Genomic DNA, 26,548 nt, shown 5'->3' on the forward strand with positions numbered 1-26,548 from the left:
CCTTCTATTTCTCTGGAAAGTGCATGTGCCCTATGACAAAAACCTAAAAAAAGAGATTATTTTCTAGAAAAATATAATTTATAGAGAACTAATGTAAATGTTTTTGATTTTTTGCTAAAGTATATGTTCTCATTCAAATTAAGGTTTATCGTACAACTATTTTTTTTTTGGAGAGATTTTTGCTATAGGGCGCATGCACTCGCCAGACCGAGAGAGACAGACAGAAAGCAAGAAATCACCCCCCGGGGGAATGGCCACTCCACAATCCCTTCTCCATTCTCCTCTTGGGATCTTGGGCACGCATGCACATGCGCCCAGAGTGAGTTTAAGCCACCGGGTCTGGGACGCGAACCGCGGTCGACTACATGGGAGTCCAGCAACATAGCCATTGTGCTAACTGCTGGTCCCACAACTATCTGTTTTTAAGTAAGGAGTATTCAAACAAAATTTTGTGGAAAGATAAATTCATATAAGCTTTGATTTAATTATAAAGTGTGTTTCTTCTGTAAAGGGTTTCTTGTTGGATTAAGAAATCATATTCCCCGAAGAGTCTTCAAAAATGTCTGTGTTCTTTGTCCTCTTATACTGCAGATCTGACAGGAGCTCAGGATGGAAGTGTCAGAATGTTTGAATGGGGCCATTCTCAGCAAATAACTTGTTTTCGATCTGGTGGCAATTCAAGAATTACAAGGATGAGATTTAACTATCAGGGAAATAAGGTTAGTATATGAAAATGTAGATGTTTAAATGATTGATTGTTTTGAAAGTTTATAAATGCCACTAACTTAGATTGTTTCTGAAGAGAACAACTCAGTAGGCTAATAGTAAAGTCATAATCTACATGAATTCTTCTTTATATTTTAATTCTTCTTAAAGAACATTTAAATTCATTTCTTTTCTTCTGAAAATATGTCGTGAATGAGTGTATGTGTGTATATACATGTATACACACATGTATATAATGCAGTTAAATGATGCTTAAGGACCAGGTGATCACAGGTCTGCAATGTGTTCCAGTTTTGGTTAGTAACTGCTTCCACTCTCTTTGTTCCATGGCAGTCACTCTAAGTATGATCCAGCACTAAGCATGAGGTAATATCTGGGAACTTGTTAGTAACTAATATTGGGGCCAGCAGATGGATAGCAGTTTTGTTGCTGCATTCCCACATGGCAGGCCGCTGTTTGAGTCCCGGACTCAGTGGCTTGAAACTCACACTGGGTACATGTGTGTGTGCCCAAGATCCTGGGAGGAGGATGGAGGAGAGGGACTGTGGTGTGGCCATCCCCCAGGAGGTAATTTCTTGCTTTCCCTCTGTCTGTCTGTCTCTCTCTCTCTTTCTACTCCGGACAAGCACACATGCCCTAAGGTAAAAACCTCTTTAAAAAAAAAAGAAAGAAAGTAATATTACTGATCCTTCCCCAGATCTACTGAGTCATCACCTGCATTTAACTAGATGCTCTGATGATTTGTATGCACATTAAAGTTTTGAGAGGCACTGCTCTAGAACAAGGCATTACCAGCTGTGACCTAGCCACCTATTTCGTAAATAAAGTTTTATTGGATATAGTCACTCCATTCATTATTTGTTTACTTGGCTGTTTCACAGCAGCAGAGTCCAGGGGGACAGAGACTTCATAGCTGAGGAGCATAAAGTATTTATTATTTGGGCAATTAAAAGACAGTTGACCGACCCTGGTCTAGAACTTCCCTTACCATCTTCACTCACCATAATCCTACTTTTCGCACACTGCTTCTCTCTGCCCCTGGTATCACGTGAGTGCTTTAAACAAAATGAAAGGTTATATTACCTACTTTTTGTCTTCAGGGTCATGCTTCACTGAAAGTCATTCACTCAGGTTCTAACTGATGATGCATCTTACCGTACCTTTCTCTGTGGTCTCCCACGTTTCCCCCTCCATCCTTTATGTTACTTGTGCCATTTTCTGCTGCACCCTTTCTCTCTACCTTGTTTGTCACGTGACTTTATTTCCATTTCACAAAAATTGTGATACCGTTTTGTGTAGTTATGAAACAGAATTTTTGAAATATTACTAATTAGCAATATTTTTTACACCTTTTTAGAAAATTAAAGGGATTTAATGCAGAAGCCTTGGGACTAGCAGTTAGCGTAATGGCTCTGTCGCTGGGCTCCCATGTAGTTGACCATGGTTCGAGTCCTGGATCTGGTGGCTTAAACTCACGCCTGGTGCGTGTGCGTGCATGCCCAAGATCCCGAGAGGAAAATGGAGGAGAAGGGATTGCGGTGTGGCCATCCCCCCTGGGGGGGGGTGATTTCTCACTTTCTGTCTCTCTATCTATCTCTGTCTTTCTGATGAGTGCATACACCCTATAGCAAAACCTCTCCAAAATAATAATAATAATAATAATAATAATAATAATAATAATAATGCAGAAGAGTTTAGAATTCTATCACTTACTTTTTTTTAAAGAGGTTTTTTGTTTGTTTGTTTTGGGTTTTTTTTTTTTTTTTTTGCTATAGGGCATGTACACTCACTGGAAAGGTAGAGACAGAGAGATGGAAAGTAAGAAATCACACCCCCAAAGGGGGGATGGTCATACCACAATCCCTTCCCCTCCATTCTCCTCTCAGGATTTTTAGCCCACACACATACTCCTGGCAGTTAGGTTTGAGATTCAAACCGTGGTTAAGTACGTGGGAATCCAGCAACATAACTATCTACTAGTCCCTAGAATTCTTTTACTTTGATTTGTATTCCCTATCAATGTCTTTTATGTGTTCATGCCTTTCCTCTTTGGCTGACAATATTATATTGCTCCTAGCTAGTCTCTATACCTCAACTCTTATCTCTTTAATGCATCATCTTGCCATAAAGGTATATAGCAAGCAACATAGTTACATAACTGTAGTATATGTGACATCATCATAATGCTTTTTTCAAGTTTCCTTCAAGGCTTTTCATTCCAAATGTTTTAGCATGATATTCAAACTCCTCTTGTACAGTTTAATCAGCTTTAACACTTCCCAAGCTATCTACGAAGGTTATCTGTAGGAACAACAAAGTATTCTTTGTTCCCTGCCCAATTATCTTTGACAGGCAGCCAACATACCATTAATTCACATTAGCTACGATGGAGTCCAATAGCATAACACCTAAGCATGGTATTTCCTTTAGTAGGGTAAGTGCAAAAGAGGACCTGTGCTGTATATCACAGTAATGCTGACCAGTTTGACTGTCAATTACAGACAGAAATGGGCTGCCAAAGTTCAGAGAACGTTTCAGAGAAAAACGCCCTGAAAAAGATCATTAAGCAGAATAAATGACCTGTGAAGTACAGTTTCTCGGGGGGATTCAGGAAGATATTGCATTCACAAAACAAGAACAGGTTGGTGTGCAATAAGGACAGTAGAATAGAAAAGTATTTTTGAAAATTAACATATGATTCCCCAAAATGTGTCAGTGAGGAACTACTCATTTGAAGGACTGAATAGCAAGATGGACATAGTTAGAAATCAAGTGAGCGATTAAACACAAATTAAGAAATTATGCCAAGATGAAAATAACTTAGTAACTATTTCAGAAGAAAAAACAAAATGGATGGGGGAGAAACAAGAGTCAGAGAATAATAAATATTTTCCCAGAGCCAAGAATACAATTTTGCAAGAGAAGGGCCTCTAAGTGATAACCAGATGTATTGAGAAACAACACATACTTGCTCACACCCTCATTGTTTTAGAGAGGTTTTTTGCTATAGGGCATTTGTGCTGCCAGAGATACAGAAATAGAGAGAGAGAGAAAGTGAGAAATCACCCCTAAAGGGCAGTGGCCTCACCACAATCCCTTCTCCTCCATTCTCCTCTTGGGATTTTGGGCAGGCATGGTACATGCACAGTGCCCAGTGTAAGTTTCAAGCCTCTGGGTCCAGAACTCAAACCATGGTCCACCATCTGGGAGTCCAGTGTCCCAACCACTATGCCACCTGCAGTGCCAATTTGTTTTTAAGTTCAAAGGTAAAGAGAAAAAGAATTCTGTAAGTTTGTAGGAAGGAGTGGGAATGAAAATGGTTACTTACAACCCCCTCCCACACACACACATAAAATCAGTGGCATTGGCCTACGCAGAGTGAAAGATTACAGATGGTATAACAGGTATCCACAAAATTCTTCTGGAAAAGCAATGGTACTAAGTCGATGTTTATCCAAATTATCATTCATATATGATGGCAAAAGAAACATGTTCAGGTATACAGAGACTTAACATATCTAGATTTCAAAAAAAACACAGGATAAACTAGATAAAGTAGACCATGGAATAATGTCTCTAACATATATAGAAATAATAGGTTAATATTCCTAATATTACTAATTTTTTAAAAACTGAAAAGACCAGTAGACAAATGATAGGAACAGTTTATCAAAACTATGCATGACCAATAACTATTAATAATAATTAAGAAAATGCAGTTTAGGACAAGCAAATGGCATAGTGGTTATGTCGCTGGACTCACACATGACTGATGGACCTACCTCATCCTATCTTTGACAGAGCTTTCCCACTTCTGGATATATATTATATATAACTATCCAAAGGTATATATATTAGATCATCAGAAAAGTCATGATGCATTTTTGCATCAAGACAGAAAAATATGGCAGGCATGACTTTTAGGCTGACCCAATATAAGAAAGTTCAAAGCAATACTGTTTTTAATAAAAACTGAAATACGTCTAAAGGGGAAAGTTTTAAGTTATAATACAACCATGGTCCAGCAAATGGCATGGAGGTTAAGGCAGCTGGTTTCCTCTTGGCCAGCTGTGTAGTTCATGTCCCAGACCTGGCAGTTTGGAAAAATGCTGGGTATGAGTACATAGCATGTGTACCCAAAATCCTAAGAGGAAGATGGAGGAGAAGGGATTGCAATGTGTCCATTTTCTCTGGGGAATGATTTCTCACTTTTCCTCTTCCTCGATCTCTCCAGTGAGCACACATATCCTATAGCAAAAAAAAAAAACAAAACTAGGGAAACACACACACAACTATTCAGTGTAATACAGTGCAGCACAAAAATGAGCTAGATTTATATGTATCCGATATGGAAAGATGGTTATAATAAAAACATAATTGTGGGGACCAGCGATTAGCATAATGGCTATGTCACTGGACTCGCACGTAGTTGACCACGGTTCGAGTCCATCCACACAGCTTAAACTCACACCGGGCGCATGTGCATGCGTGCCCAAGATCCTGAGAGGAGAAGGGATTGCGGCGTGGCCAACCCCCCTGGGCGGTGATTTCTCGCTTTCTGTTTCTCTGTCTCTTTCTGGCGAGCGCATGCGCCCTATAGCAAAAACCTCTCCACAAAAGGAAAAAAAGAAAAAAAAAGTTATGGAACTGTATGTTATAATCCAAATTTTTTAAGAATATTTTTGTTTTTTGTTTTTTTGGTGTTTTTTTTTTTCTTTTTTTTTTTTTGCCTTAATGTGTGTGTGCTCGCCCTATATATAGAGACAGACAGACAGTGAGAGGTAAAGTGAAAAGACACCCTCCAGGGAGGATGGTCGCTCCATAGTCCCTTCTCCATTTTCCTCCCAGGATTTTGGGTACACACACTCAAGCACCTGGGATGATTTTCAAGTCACCAGGTCTGAGATTCAAAACGTGGTCGGCATGTGCAGCAGCTCAATTGCTACACTATCTGCTGGGCCCATTATCCTAATTTTATGAAGTTGTATGTGTGTTTGAAAATTAACAAAAACAAATCTTAAAGGAAATGTATCAAAGTGTTAATAAATATTAAATCTGGATGCAAAGGAGTACAGGAGTCCAATGTAGAAATTTTCTTTATTTTATATGCTTTATATAAATCTACACTGTTTTTATAATCCATAAAAATACTTACCTGTCTTACTCATCTTTCAAGATCTGTGCACCTATTCCTATAGTAGATTATTTTGTTGTCTTCCCACTGAAAATTGCCCTGAGTTCTCATAAGAAAATTCTTTTTATAGATTTTTTTCTAATCATTTATTTATTTATTTTTACATTTTCCCACATGTACTTTTTAACTTCTGAAGTAATTTTTTATTTTTCTTTTAATTTACATTTTGTCATGTCTTTACAGTATACATTTCTTTTTCCAACACAAATACCATGCATGTTAGTCTGTCGGCATCTTCCAGTGAGCTTTTCTCAACCTAAGAGACAACAGAAAGAAAGACACAGAGACAGAGTAGTGGTGGACACAGGCAGCCTGAGCCTGCAGCCTGTGCCACCCAAACAAGCTGAGAGCCTTTATTTATAGGGCAGAGCAACACTACATAGTGTATTTCGTGACATTCCATAGATACAGTTGATGTCTTGCAGCCACAGAAGACAAATGATATTATCTGTAAGGGTTTGGGCAAGCTGGTGCCAGGTGCATCGCATTGGCACATCAAAACCAAAGAAGTTGTAAGTTACTTATCTAGAGAAGCGAAGCCTGTCTGCAGATGTGGGGAGTACGTTCTCTGGCATACATCAAAGGGTTAATTGTTAGGTTAAGAGATTACACAAAGCAGAGCAGGGGTTGATCTTTACTAGTGGGGTCAGGATTCCCCTAGCTCCACGGATGTTTCCCCAGAGCAGCCCCTGTAAATTCCACCGATTGCTCTGCCTGCAGGAAGGGTCAAGGAAAGGGCAAGCCTCAACTTCAGAGAAAAAAGTGATGTTTGCTCAGAGCATGTCCCTGATGTCTGCTCAGAACAGGTCCCCACATCTCAGAACATGTCCCTACATCAGTCAAGACAAGGCTATTACTATATATATTATCATCATCAGTTAGCTTCTCATTCTTTGTCAAATAAGCATACTTTTACCTGTTTTTTCCTTCCCCTTTCCCCTCCCTCCCCCCTTCCATACTAAACGTTTTTTTTTTTTTTCACATTTTATTGATTCACAAAAGATCTCAAAGTATGGACAAAGTCTAGTTACATGAAAATTGACTGAAGTAGACAGCAGCACATTAACCTGAATCACACCTTCTAAATTTGATTGTTTTTCATCTCCAGGGCCTTAATAAGAGTGTGTTAATACACATGACTATTTTACAATGATAGCTCTAAATAATTTATTTAAACATTTCAAAAAAAAAAAAGTATGGACAAAGCTAGAATCTAGTGGCAAGTGCACTGTAATTTTCTTCTGAAACAATTTCTTATCTCTATTCCTCCTTTGAGTAAAGAGAGGTATAAACTAACTTATTTGTAAAAAATAAAATTAGGTTAATCTTAATTTGGTCTGTTATTTGCATAAAACTCCATAAGAATTCAATTTCTGATGCAAGGCAACAGATACTATTGTATTATTGAACTTATGCAGATAATCATTCTGCCACAAAATAAGAATGCCCACAAATATCTTCCAATTGCAAAGGGGTCAGAAACACACAGTTATGTTTCAATTTTAAAAATTATTTTTTCAATAATTGCTGAACCCAACAAAAAAGAAAACAAAAATCCTTAAATATGAAACACAAAGCATAGAAGAAAATCAGTAATGTTTTAGAAAAAAGTCATAGAATTCTATTTCACAGTTCAGTCTCGTGTAATCTCTCTCTTGTTGAATTTGCAGTGTTACTGTGGTCTGACCTTTCTGTTAACATTCAACATTATTATTGATATTTTAGAACTTGTCCCTACCATTAAGTTGGCTATTTTTCTTGATCATTTTTTGTTCTCTTATTTGTCTGTCTTTAGTTTTCTTGGTATAGTACTCCCTTTAGAACTTCTTGAAGAGTTGGTCTGGTGTTGATAAATTCTTTCAGGTTTTATCTGAGAATGTTTTTATCTTTTCTTCCCACATGAAGGATAATCTTGCCAGATACAGTATTTTTGGTTGAAATTGTTTTTTACTTAACACTTTGAATATATTTGTCTATTCTTTCCTTGCTTGCATTGTTTCTGAAATGGCTACATTTAGGTCTGAATGACTTATTTGCTCTCATAAGCCCTGTTTGGGCCCCATAAGCCCTGTTTGTATCAGAAGGGCACAGTGGGCCACCAGCCCCTCCTGGATCACTTTTGCCAAGACCATACCTTGGTCTAGGGGTCTGCCCTGCCCGTAGAAAGGACAGGAAGGCCCGATAAACTCTGTGGTATTCACACACTGGACCTGCCTCCTGAATCTCTCACATCTAAATAAAGCTGCATCTATCTCTTGAGGGTAACTTCACACAGGTGCATTTCACGTTGGCTACACGTACCTGCACAAGACTGAAGAGTCTCACACACAGGCTTCTAACTCCTTAGATGAACTTGACAGGGCTGCATTCAAGCTCAGTAGGTTGACTTGCTGATAGGTACAGTACATAGGTATAAGCTTGGCTTGAATCTGAAAGACATGTCTAGCTTTTAGAACTTCCCAGACTCCATTTTCCTGGGGCACTTCTGGGTCTTTAGAGTTGATGTGCCTCTTGAGCATTACAGAATCTGCTCTATAAATCAATGAGCAAGTGCTTGCGTGCTCCACCAGATCCTAAAAATCACTGTAGAGACACAAGAAATATGAAACAGCAAGGAAGTACCTCTCCAAGGGTACACAGTAACTCTTCACCAACAATGAGTAACATACATGAAGTCACTGAAATGTCAGAAATGGCATTCAGAATACTGATCATAACAAAACTCAATGAGATACAGAAAAAAAAAATTAATGTTAGGAGAATGAGGTTCATCCCATGATATGGAAGATCTTCCTAAAGAGATAGAGACCCTGAAAAAGACCAAATAGAACTTCTGGAGATGAAGGATACAGTACGGAAAATTGAAGTTTCTCTTCAAAGTATTAACAACAGATCATTCAGAAGAAAATTTCCAAACTTGAAGACAAAACCTCGAATTTAGTCTTAAGTCATTAAAAAAGAAAAGAAAAGAAAAGAACCATTAAAAATGAGGATAACAGGGACCAGCAGATGGCATAATGGTTGATGTCACTGGACTCCCACGTCGTCGACTATGATTGGAGTCCTGTACTCAGTAGCTTAAAACTTAAGCCAGGAACATGTACATGTGCATCCAAAATCCCAAGAGGAGAAAGGAAGAGAAGGGATTGCAGCATGACCATCCCCCCAGGGGGTGATTTTTTTGCTTTCTGTCTCTCTGTCTTTGACTTTCTGATTAGCACATGCTTCCTGTAGCAAAAATCTCTCTTTGGAAAAAAATTAAAAATGAGGACAGCATATAGGAAATTTCAGACACCATGAGGCATATCTGCATATTGGGTAATCCAGAAGGTAAAAAGATAGGAAGTCATAGAAAATCTCTTTCATGAAATAATATCTGAAAACTTTACAAATCTAGAGAGACATACAGACATCCAGACTCAGGAAATACAAAAGATACCAAATAGAATCAACAGAAGAAGGGCTTGTCAAAGGCACATCATTGCCAAAATGGCAAAATCAAAGACAAAGATAAAATCCTGAAAATGTCAAGGGAGAAACTTCAAATTATTGATACAGGATACCCATTAGACTAAGCTCAGACCTCTCGGCAGGAACCAGACAAGGAGGGAATGGAAAGACATTTGTAAAATTCTGAAAGAAAAACATTTCCAGCCAAGAATACTATACCTGGCAAGATTATCCTTCAGATTGAAAAAAGAAATAAAATCATTCTTGGATAAACTAAAACTACAAGAATTCACCAACACTAAACTAGCTCTTTGAGAAATACTTAGGATAGTGCTGTGTCAGAAAAGTGAAAAGGTGGGAACCAGCAGTTAGCGTAATGGCTATATCGCTGGATTCCCACGTAGTCGACCGCGGTTCGCGTCCCGGACCCGGAGACTTAGAAACTACACCAGGCGCGTGTATGTGCATGCCCAAGATTCCGAGAGGAGAATGGAGGAGAAGGGATTGCGGCATGACCATCCCCCCTGGGGGATGTTTTCTCCCTTTCTGTCTCTATGTCTCTCTCTGTCTGTCTGGCGAGTGCACGCGCCCTATAGCGAAAAGTGAAAAGGTAACATGTAGAAATAAAAGAACATAAAACTAAGAAAATGACAGAATAGCAGGGATTAAGTCCACACATACTGTTAATAACATTGAATGTTAATGGATTAATTTTCCCATCTAAAAGACATTGGCTAAATAGATAGAAAAACAGGAGCTTCTATTTGTTGCTTATAAGAAATAACCTCATTGATAAAGATATAAACAGATATAAAGCAAAGGCCTGGAAAAGTCATTTCACGTAGATGTAAAACAAAAAAAAGCTGGAAAGTATACTGATGTCAGACAAAATAGACTTAAAGCTAAAAACTATAAAAACAAAAAGATGATCACTATTTATATATATATATATATACACATACACATACACACACACACATATTTTCTTTATTATTTCTTTTATTATTATTATTATTTGTACATTAAATCACTGTACATCACTTAGATTGTGAAGAGACTTCACCCAGCATGATTTACACCTCAGTCCAGCCCAATTGAGACTGTTATACATGTCCTCATCAACAGATAATAAACCTTATATGTGTCCCACAAGTGTCTTACCTCTCCATTTTCCCCCCAAATTTCCTTTCCTATGCTCTTTTCCTCTCACACTCTCTCCCACTTTGTTTCTAGTGTCCATTACAATTTTTGATACTTTTTTGTTCTCCAGTCTTTCGGTCTCTACCATAGAGTGCGGATAGACAGTGTATGGGTTTTTTTTTTTTTAATTAATTATTTTTATTTATTTATTTATTTTTACATTTTTTTAATACATTCAATCACATTATTTACCTTACAAGGTGATCATTTAAATATGTGAACATTTCTCCCCAGTCCAGTTGATCAAAATATAACAACACTACCTCGCTGTCTCAACAACTTCCATATTCATCCACTTTCTATCAAATTCCAGGGCCTTGTTTTTTTATGGCTGAATAGTATTCTGTGGAGTATATGTGCCACAATTTTTCAGTGCATTTATCAGTTTGTGGACATTTGGATTGGTTCCAATCATGAATAATTCTGCAGTGAAAATAGTTGTGCAAGCATTTTTCCAACTGAGCGCTCTCCTGTCCTTTGGGTAGATACCCAGGAGTGGAATTGCTGGATCATATGGTAGTTCTATTTAAAGGTCTTTGAGGAACCTCCATATCGTTCTCCATAGTAGCTGGACCAATTTACATTCCCATCAACAGTGTAGGAGTGTTCCCCTTTTACCACATCCCCTCCAGCACTTAGCATTATTTGTGTTTTTAATCTTTGCCATTCTGATTGGGGTTAGGTGGTATCTCATTGTGATTTTGATCTGCATTTCCCTTACAATGAGGGATGTTGAGCATTTTTTCATATGGTTTTTTGGCTGTTTGTATGTCTTCCTTAGAGAGTTGTTTATTTAGCTCATTTCCTCATCTTTTAATTGGCTTAATCATTTTTTTCTGGTTAAGCTGCTTGAGTTTCCTGTGTATTCTAGTTATCAGTCCTTTATCTGAGGCACAGTTAACAAAAATTTTCTCCCATCCCAAGGGTTGTCGATTCACACTAATTATAGTGTCCTTTGCTGTGCAGAAACTCCTTAATCTGATGTAATCCCATCTGTCTATTTTGGGGATTATTGCCTGTGCATTGGGGGTCTTGCTTAAGAAGTCTTTGCCTACCCCAGTGTCTCCCAGAGTTTCCCCAGTGTTTTCCAGCAGTAGTTTTATAGTTTGTGATCTTAGATTTAGATCTTTGATTCACTTTGAGTAGATTTTTGTTAATGATGACAGATAGGGGATCAGATTCATCTTTCTGCAGGTGGATACCCAGTTTTTCCAGCACCATTTGCTAAAGAGGTTTCCCTTTTCCCAATGGATTGACTGGTACCCTTTTTCAAAGATGAGTTGGCTGCTTGTTTGGGGGTTTATTTCTGGAGTCTCTGTCCCATTGGTCCTCATGTCTATTTTTGTGCCGATACCAAGCTGTTTTGATGGTATTGAGGAAGTGAGATGCCACCTACTCCAGTCTTCTTGTGCAGGACGGCTTTAGCAAAATGGGGTCTTTTATGGTCCCAGACCTGATTGGAATTCCAGATTCTGATTGTCTTTTCTAGATCTGTGAAAAATGTCTCTTGTAATTTTATAGGGGTTGCATTAAATAAGTAGATTAATTTGGGTAGGATTACTTTTTTTTTTTTTTTTGAGTGGTTTTTCCTATAGGACACGTGCACTCGCCAGAAAGACAGAGAGAGAGAGAGATAGAAAGCGAGAAATCACCCGCCAGGGGGGGTGGTCACTCCAGGATGGTCACTCCACAATCCCATCTCCTCTATTCTCCTCTCAGGATCTTGGGCACACATGCACAGGTGCTCAGTGTGTGTTTAAAACCACTGGGTCGGGGACTTGAACCGTGGTTGACTACATGGAAATTCAATGGCATAGCCATTACACTAATTGCTGGTCCCATGCCATTTTTATGATATTGATTCTGCCAGTCCAGAAACATGGGATGTTCTTTCACGTTTTAGTGTCCTTTTCAATTTTTTTTTTACGGTTTTCATAGTTTTCCTTGTAGAGGTCTTGGGCACATGCACTCACTAGAAAGACAGAGAGAGACAAAGAGGCAGAAAGTGAGAAATCACCCCCGAGAGGGGATGGCTGCCCCACAGTCCTTTCTTCTCGATTCTCCTCTTGGGATCTTGGGGCACACACACACATGTGCCTGATGTGAGTTTAAGCCACCAGGCCCGGGACTCGAACTGCAGTTGACTACATGGGAGTCAGCGACATAGCCATTACACAACTGCTGGTCACAGTTAGTTTTATTCCTAAGTATCTTATACTTCTTGTGGCTATGGTAAATGGAATTACATTCTTCAGTTCTGTCTCTGCCTGCTTGTTGTTTGTATATTGAAATGGAATAGATTTTTGTAAGTTAATTTTGTATCCTGCCACTTTACTGTATGCATTTATTACTTTGAGAAGTTTTTTCGTGGATACTATTGGGTCTTCTATGTATACAATCATGTCATCTGCAAACAGAGATAATTTCAGCTCTTCTTTTCCTATTGAAATGCCTTTTATTTCCTTCTCTTGTCTGATCGCATTGACTAGAACTTCCAGTACTATAGTGAATAGGAGTGGAGAAAGTGGGCAACCTTGTCTTGTACCCATTTTTAGGGGAAAAGCTGAAAGCTTTCAGTATAATATTAGCTGTGGGTTTATAGATGTCTTTTATTATGCTGGGAAATAGTCCTTCTAAACCAATTTTACTGAGAGTCCTGATCATAAAGGCATGTTGTATTTTGTCAAATGCTTATTCTGCAGCAATCAAAATGATCATATGGTTTTTATCTTTCTTTCTATCAATATGGTATGTTACATTTATGGTTTTGCACATGTCGAACTATCCTTGGAATAAAGCCTACCTGGTCGTGATGAATAACCTTTTTTATATGCTGTTGAATATAGTTAGCAAGTATCTTGTTGAGAATTTTTGCATCTATATTCATCAGGGATATAGGTCTGTAGTCTTCCTTTTTTGTTGTATCCTTATCCGTTTTGAGAATGAGGGTAATAAAGGCTTCACAGAATGAATTTGGAAGGGTTCCTTCCTTTTGGATCTCTAGAAACTGAGTAGGATGGGGGTTACCTCTTCTTTAAAAGTTCTGTAAAATTAAGCAGTGAAGCCATCAGGGCCTTGACTTTTCTTTGTTGGGAGGTTATTTATTACTGATTCAATCTCATTGCTTGTTATAGGTCCATTCAGGCTTTCTATGTCCTCCTGAGTCAATCTTGGTAGATTATATGTATCCAGGAATTTGTCCACCTCATCCAGGTTTTCTTCCTTGATGGCATATAGTTGCTTATAATGTTTTGTATTTCTGTTATGTCTATTGTAATGTTGCCGGATTTGTTGTGAATTTGACTTATCACCTAGTTTCCATAGTGTATTGGTTATCACATTTGCCTGACACTGTATATTATTTTATTAAAAGGATTAATTCACCAAGAAAATATAACAATTAATAAATATTTATGCACCCAATATTGGAACACCCAACTGTATAAAACAAAGACTGCTAGGCCTTAAGAAAGAGATAGACTGTGACACACTGCTTGTTGATTTCAACACCACTAGACAGGTCATCTAGACAAAAGGTAAACAAAGAAACACAGGAGCTAAATGATACCGTATCTGACTGACATTTACAGAACATTTCATTTGACAATCTTAAAACACCACATTTTTCTCAGCCCCACATAAAATATTTTCAAAGGTAGAGCACATTATGGGACATAAAACAAGTCTTTACAAATTCAAAAGTATAGAAATCTTATTTAGCATCTTTTCAGACCACAATGGAATTAGACTTGAAATCAACAACAGAGAGGCCAGCAGCTGGCATGGTGGTTAAGGCACTAGATTCCTATACAGCTGACTGTGGTTTGAGTCCCAGACTCAATGGCTTAAAACTCACACCAGGCTCGTGTATACACATGCCCAAAATCGTGAGAGGAGACTGGAGGAGAAAGGATTGTGGCATGGCCATGCCTCACTGGGGGATGATTCCTTACTTTCCCTCTCTCTGTCTCTGTCCGCCTGTCTCTCTCTCTCTTTTTTGAGTGTACATGCCCTGTAACAAAAACCTTAAAAAAGAAGAAATCAAAAACAGAGCCTTCAAAAATACACAAATACATGGCAACAAATCAGTTTACTCTCGACTGACTTCTAAACTACTGAAGAAATCAAAAATGAAATTGAAAAACTTCTTGGGACCAGCAGATAGCGTAATGGCTATGTTGCTGGACTCCCATGTAGTCGACCGCGGTTCACGTCCTGGACCCAGTGGCTTAAAACTCACGCCAGGTGCATGTGCGTGCGTGCCTAAGACCTTGAGAGGAGAATGGAGGAGAAGGGATTGTGGCATGGCCGTCCCCCCTGGGGGGGTGATTTCTCGCTTTCTGTCTCTCTGTCTCTTTCTGTCTGTCTGGTGAGCACACGCGCCCTATAGCAAAAACCTCTCAAAAAAAAAAATTTTTTTTTGAAACAGATTTCTGGGACACATTGAAAATAGTCCTAAGAGGAAAGTTTATAGCAATTAGTGATCATAATAAAAAAATAGAAAGCTGGTAAATAAGTAACCAAATAATACATCTCAAGGAACTAGAAAAGGAAGAAAAAAAATTCCAAAAGTACTAGGAGAAAAGAAAAAAATAAAGATTAGAGCAGATTAAATGTAATAGAGAATAGAAGAATGAACAGTACAGAAAATCACCATAACAAAAGTTGGTTTTATGAGAGAAAAAACAAAAATCAACAAACCATTTATTAGACAAACTGAGAATAATAGAGAAATGGCAGAATCAGAAATGGAAAAGTCAGTATTACAACAGATATGGCAGAAATTTAAAAGATCATAAGGAAATACTGTGAGGCACTATACACCAGTAAATTAGAAAACCTAGATGAAATGGATGAATCCCTGGACATATACAACATACTGAGATTGAACCAGGAAGAAATAGAAAGCATGAATAGACCAATAGCAAACAGTGATACTGAATCAGTTATAGTCTCCCAACAAAGAAAAGCCTAAAGCCCCAATGACTTCATTTCTGAATTCTATATAAACCTTTAGGTAAGAATTAACACCAATTCTCTCTCAAACTATTTCTAAAGATCCAAATGGAAGGCCCCTCCTCCCCCAATTCAATCCATGAAGCCTCCATCACCTTAATACCAAAAGCAGACAAGGACATAATGAAAAAACTACAAACCAATATCCCTAATGAATATAGAAGCAAAATCATCAACAATATTTTAGCAAATCAAATCCAACAGCACATTAAGAAGATTATACACCATGAACAAGTAGGTTTTATCACAGGAAAACAAGGATGGTTCAACATAGTCCAAAACAGTAAATGTAATACATCACATTAACAGAAGGAAAGATGATCACATCAATAGATACAGAAAAAGCATTTGATAAAGTACATCACTTCATGGTTAATGATCTCAAGAGATAGCTACAGAGAGTACATTTCCTGAGACCAGCAGATGCTGTTATGGTTGCATCACTGGAAGACCACAGTTTAGGTCCTGGACCTGGCGTCTTAAAAATCAGTGCTGGGTGTGTATGCATTTGTGCTCAAAATCCCAAGAGGAGAGTGGAGGAGAAGGGATTGCTGTGTGGCTACCCCACCCCCCCGGGGAGGGGGAGGTTCTCATTTTCTGGCTCTCTGTTGCTTTCTGACTCCCCAGCGAGTGCACGTGCCCTATAGCAAAAAGATTTTTTTTCCTCAACACAATAAAAGCAATCTATGACAAACCCATAAGTAATATCATGCTGAATGGGGAAAAACTGAGAGCTTTTCCACTAAAAACTGGAACAGACAAGGGTGGCCACTTTTTGACTCCTTTTCCTTTTTTTTTTTTTTTTTTTTTTAGATTTTGCTATAGGACAAATGTGCTCATTAGAGTGAGAGAGAGGCCACCCTGTAATCTGTTCTTCATTCTCCTTTTGGGATTTTGGACATGTACACACATGTGCCCAGCGTATCTTTCAGGCCACTGGATCTAGGACTTGAACCATGTAGCTGGTCATGTGCAGTCCAGTTGCCTTAACTTTCATGCCACCTACAGGCCCCCACTTTTTTGGTACATTATTGGAGGTTCTACCCAATACAATTGACCAAGAGAATGAAATAAAAAGCAAAGGAAGGAAGAAGTTAAAGGATAGCAGACATGATTTTATACATAGAAAATAACAAAAGACTCCACAAAAATACTTACAGAAGTAATAAACGAATTCAGTAAAGTGGCAGGATACAAAATCAACATTAAAAAATCTGTACCTTTTTTATACAAAATCAGTGATGCACTGAGGCAGAATGAAGAAAACTATCTAATTTATAATCACCAAAAATAACAAAAATCCTAAGGAATAAATCTAACCAAAGAGGTGAAAGGCATCTGCAAATGAAACTATGAAAAGCTCAAGAAAGAAATTGAATATGATATAAAAATAATGGAAAGACATTTATTGTTCTTGGATTGGAAGACTCAATATAATTTAAATGTCAGTTCTTCCCATTAATTTACAAATTTAGTGTAATTCCTATCAAATTACCAGTGGCATTCTTCACAGAAGTAGAAAAAAAAATGTAAAATGTGTCTGGAATCATAAAAGACCCCCATATCACTAAGGTGATAAAGAGAACAAAGTTTGAGGTCTCTCACTACCTGACTTCAAAATAAATTACAAAGTCATAATGATCAAAAATGCATGGTATTAGCACAAAAATAGACACGTGGAGCAATGGAACGAAATTGATAACCCAGAAATAAACCCCAAAACATCCAGCCAACTTATCTTTGACAAAGGGCACAAGACAGTCCAGTGGGGAAATGAGTCTCCTCAGCAAATGCTGCTGTAAGTACTGGATATTTACGAAATAAAACTAGATCCACTCTCTCATTATTAACAAAAGTCAATTCAAAATTGTGAAACTATGTGTGGAAAACACAAGGGATACACTTGAAGACATTGAAGGTGGCAAAGTTTCCTTAAATGAGACCACTAAAATGTGGGCAGTAACACCAAAGATGGATAAGTGGGATTACCTCAAACTAAAAAGCTTCTGCATAGCAAAGGAAACAATAAGTGGAGAAAACAGCTCACACAATGGGAAAAAATATTTGCAAACTTGACTTCAGATAAGGGATTAATAACCAGAATAAACAGGGACCTCAAGTAGTTTACCTTCAAAAAACTAAATAACCTGATTTTTAAATGGGTAGTTAATCTGAACAGACAGCTCTCAAAGAAAGACATGGCAAATGGCCTAAAAGCATTTGAAAAAATGTATACCATCTCTTATTCATAAGGAAAATGTAAATCAAAATCACAAAATTGCTATGAACAAATACTAAAGGGGCTCTGGTGAACAGGAAACCCTCCTGCACTATTGGTGGAAATGTAAATTAGTTCAGCCATTGTGGAAAACTATATGGAAGTTCCTCAGAAATTTATAAATCGAGCTATCGTATGTCCCAGTAATCTCATCTCTGGGTATTTACCCAAAGGACAGTAAATCACTCTGTCTGTTGCAAAGCCCCTTGCACACCCATGTTTATTGCAGCATTATTGATAATAGCTAAGACATCAAATTAACCCATAAGTGTCCAACAACTTATGACAGGATTTTTAAAATGTGACACATATGCACAATCAAATACCATTCAACCATAAAGAACAGCAAGTGGGCCAGCAGGTGGAATGGAGGTTAAGGTGACTGGATCCCACATGGCCAATCTGTGCTCTTTGAGTCCTAGATCCAGTAGCTTAAAAATCACTCTGGACACATGTGTTGTATGTATGCTCAAAATCCCAAAAAGGAGAAAATAGTAGAAGGGGTTGCTGCGTGGCTGTCCCCTCTGGGGGCCGATTTCTCTCTCTCTTTCTCTCTCTCTGCCTCTGCCTCCTTCCCCCTGTCTTCCCTGTCTCTGACAAACACACATGCCCTATGACAAACTGAAATAAATAAATAAATAAATGACCTTTTTAAAAAAAAATGAGATCCTGGGGTCTGCAGGTGGCATGGTGGCTAAGGGTGATAGATTCCCACATGGCTGACTGTGATTAGAGTCCTGGACCTGGCAGCTTGCTTTCTCACTTTCCTTATCTGTCTGTCTGTCTGTCTGTCTGTCTCTCTCTCTCTCTCTCTCTCTCTCTTGCTCTGTCCCTCTCTGTTCAAATTAAAATAAATAAATAAAGTTAAATAAAATCATTTTTTTTTTTTTAAATGAGACCTTGGGACCAGCAGATGATATAATGATTACGTCACTGGACTCCCAAGTAGTCTACCATGGTTTGAGTCCTGGATCTATTGGCTTAAAACTCATGCCAGGCGCATGTGTGTACATATGCAAAATCACAAGAAGAGAATGGAAGAGAAGGGATTGTGGCATGGCTATCCCCCCTGGAGGTGTGATATGATTTCTCACTTTCTGTCTCTCTGGCGAACTCACATGCCCTATAGCAAAAACATGTCTAATTAAAAAAAAAATGAGATCATGTCATTCGATACCAAGTGGTCAAGTCCACACGGCTTTATGCTGTGTGAAGTAAGGCAGACTATGAAAGACAAACACTGTATGTCCTTGTGAGGTACATACTGAAAGGTTGCACTCTGGTGGAAATGGAAAGACTTGAAGGCATAGAAGTAGAGAGGACAGCTGTAGATATCAGAGACTACATGGGAATGAGTGAGTGACAAGGAGTAGGAGGGGATCAGGAGAAAAGCATTTAACATTCACAAGAATGCAGGTATATGGGGAAATAGGTTGTGGAGTGATATACCACAGCCGAATTTAAAAAAAATTCCTAGTCATCCTTCACACACACACACACACACACACACACACACACACACCAAATGTGGTATTCTTTGTTGAAAATGAATATGGTATTATCCTTGATTTTATTGTCACACACTGTCTGTATGCTATGAAAATCCATGTTGTTGTGCCTTACAAAGATGTATAATTAAATATGAAATCCAAAATACAAAAAAAAAATTAATAATTTTTTTTTTAATTGTCAGAAGGTCGTGTACTTGATAGAGAGAAAGGGAGAAAAGACCCCCGAAAGGGGCATGGCCATACCACAATCCCTTCTGCTTCATTTCTCCATCTTGTCAGGATTCAGTGCTTGTAGGCATATGCACCTGTGTTTTTAAATCCTCTGGAGCTGGGATTCAAGTCTTAACTGGCCATTTGGGATCACTAAGCCACAGGGCTGGCCCTTACTGCGATAATCTGTACTTCACTTTATTTTCTACTCTTGTTTAGGAGTTTTTCTTACTGTATGTTTCTGGAAGTCCTTACCTTTTTTTTCCTCCCAAATGAACAAAGTTTTATGCATGATGGGGCTTTGTCACACAGTTTATATGTTAATCCAGTTTCCTGTTTTTGGAGTACCTAAGAGAAGATATTCAGACTGTGCTGTTGGTTAGTGCAATAAAATGGGTGTCCTGATGTTTGTTTCCTTTATGGCCACCCTGGGATTTTTGTTAAGTAGTGGCTACATCTTTTTCTCAACTATTGGGTCATTGTAAAAGTCATGACATATTTTTCTGCTTTTTTACACAAAAATGCCTCATGACTTTTAAGATGACCCAATAGATCCATCCAAGGAAAAGTCAAGCAATGTGTTATTCAAATCTTTAACAATCAAAATGTGGATGTCACAGTGAAGGTAAGAATAACTATGTGCTTTTGCATTTATATTAAACACTTTTATTTTTTTTTTCTCTAAGTTTGGAATAGTTGATGCTGATGGATATTTAAGTCTGTATCAAACAAACTGGAAGTGTTGTCCAATTACTGGAACCATGCCTAAGCCATATCTGGTAAGCCAAGAATTTCTACCTTTAAATAAATGTTGAATTTTTAATTTTAAAGGCAGTAAGAATAAGTATTTGAGGCAAGAAATACTAAAGCCAGTACATAACATCTATTTAGTCTTTGATCCTCACTTTACTACAGGCTCCTGTCCTGTATTATGTGAAAATTACTCTGGAGAAGCATAATTAGTCATTAGTAGTTTGGAAAGCATAATTTAGTCATTAGTAGTTTAGAAGCATAATTTAGTCATTAGTAGTTTGGAAAGTTGACATGTGTAAACCAACATAGTATTTCCAGAGCCCCGTGTAACCTGGAGATTACTTCACCCAGGTTAATCTCACTGAACTGCAGTAGTATTATACCTAAATAGAAAGATGAACAAACCAGTGGGTTTGGTTATTTTCTGCAGTTACTCCTTATGAATGAACCAATAGGAGGGACCCCCTGTAGTTAGTATTGTTATTTTCTTATCCATCTCTTTTTTAGAATATTGATACAGCTCCATACAGGACTATGCAGACTTAATGAGCCTTCTGCAGCTTCACATGACACTAAATAAATATTTCCTGTATTCTTCAGGGAAGCCATTTATAGTGCTAAGCAATACTTACTAGGAAGAAGTTACTACCAGTTAAGATTGTGGTAATTACATTAAGTGCTAGAATACAGTACTGATCTAAGAGAAACAAGCAAGGAAAGGCTGATTAGAGTACCTTGAAAGAATTTTAATTTTTCTTCATTAAGTCAACAGATTTAGATGTGCAAGTGCATGTTTTCTAACAGACTGCTTTTCTTTTCTTAACTTTTAAATATGGTAAATTGGATTATTGTGCATGTAAATATCTTCTCAGAATTTGGTTTTGTTTGATTTAAGGACGTATCTTGTAGCCTAGTTCCAGTGATGCTCCAGAGAACTGGAGAGATGATTAAAAAGAATAGTTTTTATGTGACGATTGTGGCATACTTTAAAAATGAACTTTTTATTAAAAAGAGAAATATTTAAACATAATTGGAAGCTTTTATAACGGACTAAACCTTATAATTTATTATTTGAAGGAATGAGAAATGCTACAGGTTTTCCTAATTTTGATGACTATTAGTAATTTTTATTCACATATTTGAGCAGTTATTTTGAATTTTGAATTTTTCTGGAAAATACATGATGTTAATTAATTTAACAAATAATTTAATCCTGGTTTCTCTTAATGTCATCAAGAAAGCCATGACATATTTTTCTGTTTTTTTATGCTAAAATGCAGTTTCTTCTCAAGACAAAAAATGTCACTAAATATGCTGAGGGAAGTATTTGAGGTTTAACTTCTTTATGTTTCCCTTTGAGCCTTTGGTTGAATGGCAGCAAAGGTCTTGGTAGTGAACAGTCATAACATATGCAGCCTACATAAGTGTTCAGGAAAAATGTGAGAGAGAATGTGCGAGTGTGTTTGTGTCTACATCTGTGAAAGAGAATAGGCAGAACAATTGTGGCAGAATGTTCAAAGTTATTGAAAGAGTATATGAACATTCTCTGCATAACTTTTACAACTTTTCTAAATTTCCGGGGGAACGGGTGGGCGGTGTGAGGAATTAAGAGAGCCGTAAAAGAAATGATCACTTTTTGAATGATGCCTCTCCCTGGTTATGAAACTTTTAGAGACCGCAGTAACACTGTTATAACCATTCCAGACTTGGCAGTGTCATAACAAAACAGCGAATGATTTTGTCTTCGTCAGCTCTTCGTCTCTGATAGCTACAGCTGGCCTTTCAACTGACAATAGGTAAGAGAGAATGACAGAAGCCGAACTGCATATGAGTTGAACGTTTTCTTAGTGTTTGCGCTCTTGGGAGTCAAAAATGTTTTTATAATTATACCTGTAGGTATTTTTAGTATAAAGACTTGTTTCTTACCTTGAGCATTTTCAGCATACTCATTGTAAAGTGAGGGAAATTCTAGTGCTGTTAAAAACAAAATCCAGGCACAGCCAGGGTGGTACATGCAGGGGACGCCGCTGCACAGTGCTGAAGCCATGTGGGAAAGCTCCAGGTCTGCGTCCTGGGTCTCCCTGCACCTGCCTGACATGCCAGTGTGTGTGCCCCAGGTGGGCTGGCTGCAGGCCTGGGGGAGCAGAGGGAAATCAAAGCCTCTGTCAAGGTACTTTTATCTCTCTCTGTCTCTGTCTCATGAAGGAAATAAATCAATAAGCTTTCAGAAATGCATCCCTTTTGTATTTTTAATATTCCAATAGTAAGACTTGATTGTAGGAGAAAATACTTGTTTGTTAGTGGATTGCATTTCTCCGTATTACTCCCTACATATTAGGAAAGCGTATGGCGGGTCCAGCTAATGATGTAGTGGTTACATCGCTGGACTGCCACATGGCTGACCACAGTTTGAGGCCTGGACCCGGAGGCTTGAAACTCACACTGGGCATGTGTGTGTGTGTGCGTGCCCAAGATCCTGGGAGGAAAATGGAGGAGAAAGGATTTCAGCATGGCCATACCCCTGGGGTGTGATTTCTCACTTTTCCTCTCACTGGCTCACACACTCTCTCTCTCCAGCGAGCGCATGTGTCTTATGGCAAAAACCTCTTGAAACAAACCAACAAAAATCTTGTGGCAAAAGAGGAACTATTATTTATTGGCCCTGACATTTACTTAATTTAGTTAATCCTCATACATACTGCACTCCAAAAAAAGCTAAGTTTCAAATGACCACAGTTTGAGGCCTGGACCCGGAGGCTTGAAACTCACACTGGGCATGTGTGTGTGTGTGCGTGCCCAAGATCCTGGGAGGAAAATGGAGGAGAAAGGATTTCAGCATGGCCATACCCCTGGGGTGTGATTTCTCACTTTTCCTCTCACTGGCTCACACACTCTCTCTCTCCAGCGAGCGCATGTGTCTTATGGCAAAAACCTCTTGAAACAAACCAACAAAAATCTTGTGGCAAAAGAGGAACTATTATTTATTGGCCCTGACATTTACTTAATTTAGTTAATCCTCATACATACTGCACTCCAAAAAAAGCTAAGTTTCAAAGAAAGAGTCTTCTCCTGATCCCAACTCTTCATCCCACTTTTGGTTTCCCTTTTTACAACTGAATTCTGAAATAAAGGCCCACAGAGGTTGCTGAGCCTCACTTTGCAGGACTGAGGAGTCTCTGACCTACTTCTGTACAAATTCCTTACTTATATGTTGAGTCATTAGACGACGTTTCCGACGACCCAGTATTTCCATATAGAAAATGCAGTGTCTCCTGCCATTTGTATGTGTCGGCCCAGCTGTTAAGAGAATCAGTGAACACAAAAGGTAGCTTGCGTTTTCAGCCTTCATATAGTATTATCTGTAAGTATATGTTAACCTGAAGGAATTCAGTTTGTAAGGTTTTTAAATTTTGTGTAAAAACCAATCATATGGGGAACCAGCAGTTAGCATAATGGCTATGTCGCTGGACTCCCATGTATTCGACCGCGGTTCGCGTCCCGGACCCGGTGGCTTAAAACTCACACCGGGCGCGTGTGCGTGCGTGCCCAAGATCCCGAGAGGAGAATGGAGGAGAAGGAATTGTGGCATGACCATCCCCCCTGGGGGGTGATTTCTCGCTTTCTGTCTCTATGTCTCTCTCTGTCTGGCGAGCGCACGCGCCGTACAGTGAAAATCTCTCAAAAAAAAAAAAGAAAACAATCATATGTAGATTCGTTGATTACTTGTATTTAACACCTTTATCAATTTAAGAACCTCCTGTGACAGTCAGATTTCAATTGTTAGGTAATTATATGAAACATACTTTTTTTTTATTCTATTTGCTTTTTGTGTCACTCAAGAAAGAATCTTCTTTTTTGTCTTACCAGAAACATATGTTTGTGGGATACTCTTGTAGCACCTGCCAACAGTTTAGTCCATGGTAAGTTTTATATATTTTGGAAATTAAAAAATTCCTGAACTAAAAATGATTTTTAAATGGATTTACTTTTAATGACACATTTATTTGCCTGTGAGGTTTATTTTTCCCATCATGGAGGAGTTTGAAAGCAAAAAGATGCCCTGTATATAATTAATTCCTTACTGTACCTTGATGAGAAACAATGGAAAGTAGATGGTACAAAAATCATTCATCTTTGCATATCAGTATAGTCTCGTATTATATCTGCTGTTACCACTTCTGTTCACCATTGTGCTGGAAGTTGCAGCTAATGCAGTAATAACACAAGCACAGTAAAAGGTGTATAGACTGGAAAAGAAGAAATAAAACTGTCTTGGGACCAGCAGTTAGCATAACAGCTATGTCACTGGACTGGACCCGGTGGCTTAAAACAAATGCCGGGCGCGTGTGTGTGCGTGCCCAAGATCTCGAGAGAATGGAGGAGAAGAGATTGTGGCGTGGCCATCCCCCTGGGGGGTGGTTTCTCGCTTTCTGTCTCTCTGTCTCTCTCTGTCTGTCTGGCAAGTGCACGTGCCCTATAGCAAAAACCTCTCCCCTCCCCCCCAAAAAAAAGAAATAAAATTGTCTTTATTCACAGATAACATTATTGTTGTCTGTGTAGAAATTCCCAGAGAATCTATTAAAAAAAAACTCCTGGAACTAATGCGTGAGTACAGCAAGGATTCAAGGTCAGTATTCTGAAGGCATTCGCTTTGCAGTGTACCAATAGGAAGCATATTTAGTGTGAAATTTGACAAAAATTACTATTTATAATAGCACCCAAAATAATTAAATAGGGAGGCATAAATCTAACAAAATACATAGAAGTATCCAGAAAACTACAAAAATGATGAAAAAAATCAAAGATTAAATAAATGTAGAGATATTTCATGTTTACAAATTAGAAAATTTAATATCATTAAGATGTCTGTTTCTCCCAACTTTATACATACAGCATAATCATAAGCCAAATCCCAACAAATTAGTTTTTATGTATTAACAGATTGAAGCTAAGCCTTATATAGACAGGTAGAGGACTAGAATAGCCCATGAAACACTGAAGAAAAAGAAACTTTGAGGCATGAGGTGTCGCATCACTTGATTTCAAAACTTGCATAAAGGTACAGTGAGCAAGGCATTGTGGCATTGGCTTAACAACAGACACAAGGGACCAGCAGTTGGCGACCACGGTTTGAGTCTCAGACCCGGTGGTTTAAACTCATGCCAGGTGCATGTGGGCACCCAAGATCCCAAGAGGAGAATAGAGGAGAAGGGATTGCAGAGTGGCCATCCTCCCTCAGTGGCAATTTCTCGCTTTCTGTCTCTCTCTCTCTCTTTCTGGCGAGCACACACACCCTGTAGCAAAAACCTCTCAAAAAAAAAGAACCGACACATAAATCTTGGAACAGAACAGATTGCAATAGGCCTACACGTATATAGTAGATGAATCTTTGATTAAAGCACAAGGGCAATTTAATGGAAAAAGCTTTTTGAACAGTGCTAGAAAAATCGAAAGTCAACATGTAAAAAAAAATGAATCTAGATACAGACCTTTCACAAAAATTAACTGAATATGGACCATAAGCAAATATGTAAAATGGGAAACGATAAAATGTCTAGAAGGCAATATGGGAGAAAATCTAATTGGCAGTTTGCTGATGAGGTTATAAGTACAACACTAGGGGGAAAAAAAAGAAACGATGTATCCAGGACTTACTAGTCATCAGGGAAATAAATGTATACTAAATTTGTTCTCAGACACAATTTTATACATGGGAATGCGAAAATTAAAGACTCAAGAATATCAAGTGTTGATAAGGATGTGGAGAAACTGGAACTGTTACATATTGTTGATAGAAGTATAAACTGGTACAACCATTTTGAAAACTGTTTGGCAGTTTTTAGTAAGGTTAAAATACACATAGCATAACCCAGTATTACATACACAAGAGAAATTAAAACACAGGACTACAAAAAGAATGTCCTTAGGGACCAGCAGTTAGCGTAATGGCTATGTTGCTGGACTCCCATGTAGTCTACCGTAGTTCGAGTCCTGGACCCAGCGGCTTAAACTGATGCCAGGCGCGTGCGCGTGCGTGTGCGTGCCCAAGATCCTGAGAGGAGAATGGAGGAGAAGGGATTGCGGCGTGGCCATCCCCCCTAGGGGATGATTTCTCGCTTTCTATCTCTCTGTCTCTCTCTCTCTCTCTTTCTGGCAAGCACACGCACCCTATAGCAAAACCCTTTCCAAAAAAAAAAAAAGAATGGGGAA

At 38.3% G+C, this 26,548-nt stretch overlaps 1 protein-coding gene across 3 annotated transcripts in view; it reads left to right on the forward strand.

Moving 5' to 3' along the window:
* DMXL1 (Dmx like 1) overlaps nt 1-26,548 on the forward strand; it is a 216,224-nt gene that overhangs the window by 180,542 nt on the left and 9,134 nt on the right. For all 3 annotated transcript variants that reach the window (XM_014593197.1, XM_027765897.1, XM_006162337.2), the window contains 4 exons: nt 592-719; nt 20,272-20,364; nt 22,043-22,134; nt 24,206-24,258. In XM_014593197.1, the coding sequence (XP_014448683.1) occupies nt 592-719; nt 20,272-20,364; nt 22,043-22,134; nt 24,206-24,258 (366 nt within the window). The remainder of the gene's footprint in view (nt 1-591; nt 720-20,271; nt 20,365-22,042; nt 22,135-24,205; nt 24,259-26,548) is intronic.

The sequence above is a fragment of the Tupaia chinensis genome, unplaced genomic scaffold, assembly GCF_000334495.1.
Source record: "Tupaia chinensis unplaced genomic scaffold, TupChi_1.0 Scaffold139897_1, whole genome shotgun sequence".
NCBI lineage: Eukaryota > Metazoa > Chordata > Mammalia > Scandentia > Tupaiidae > Tupaia > Tupaia belangeri.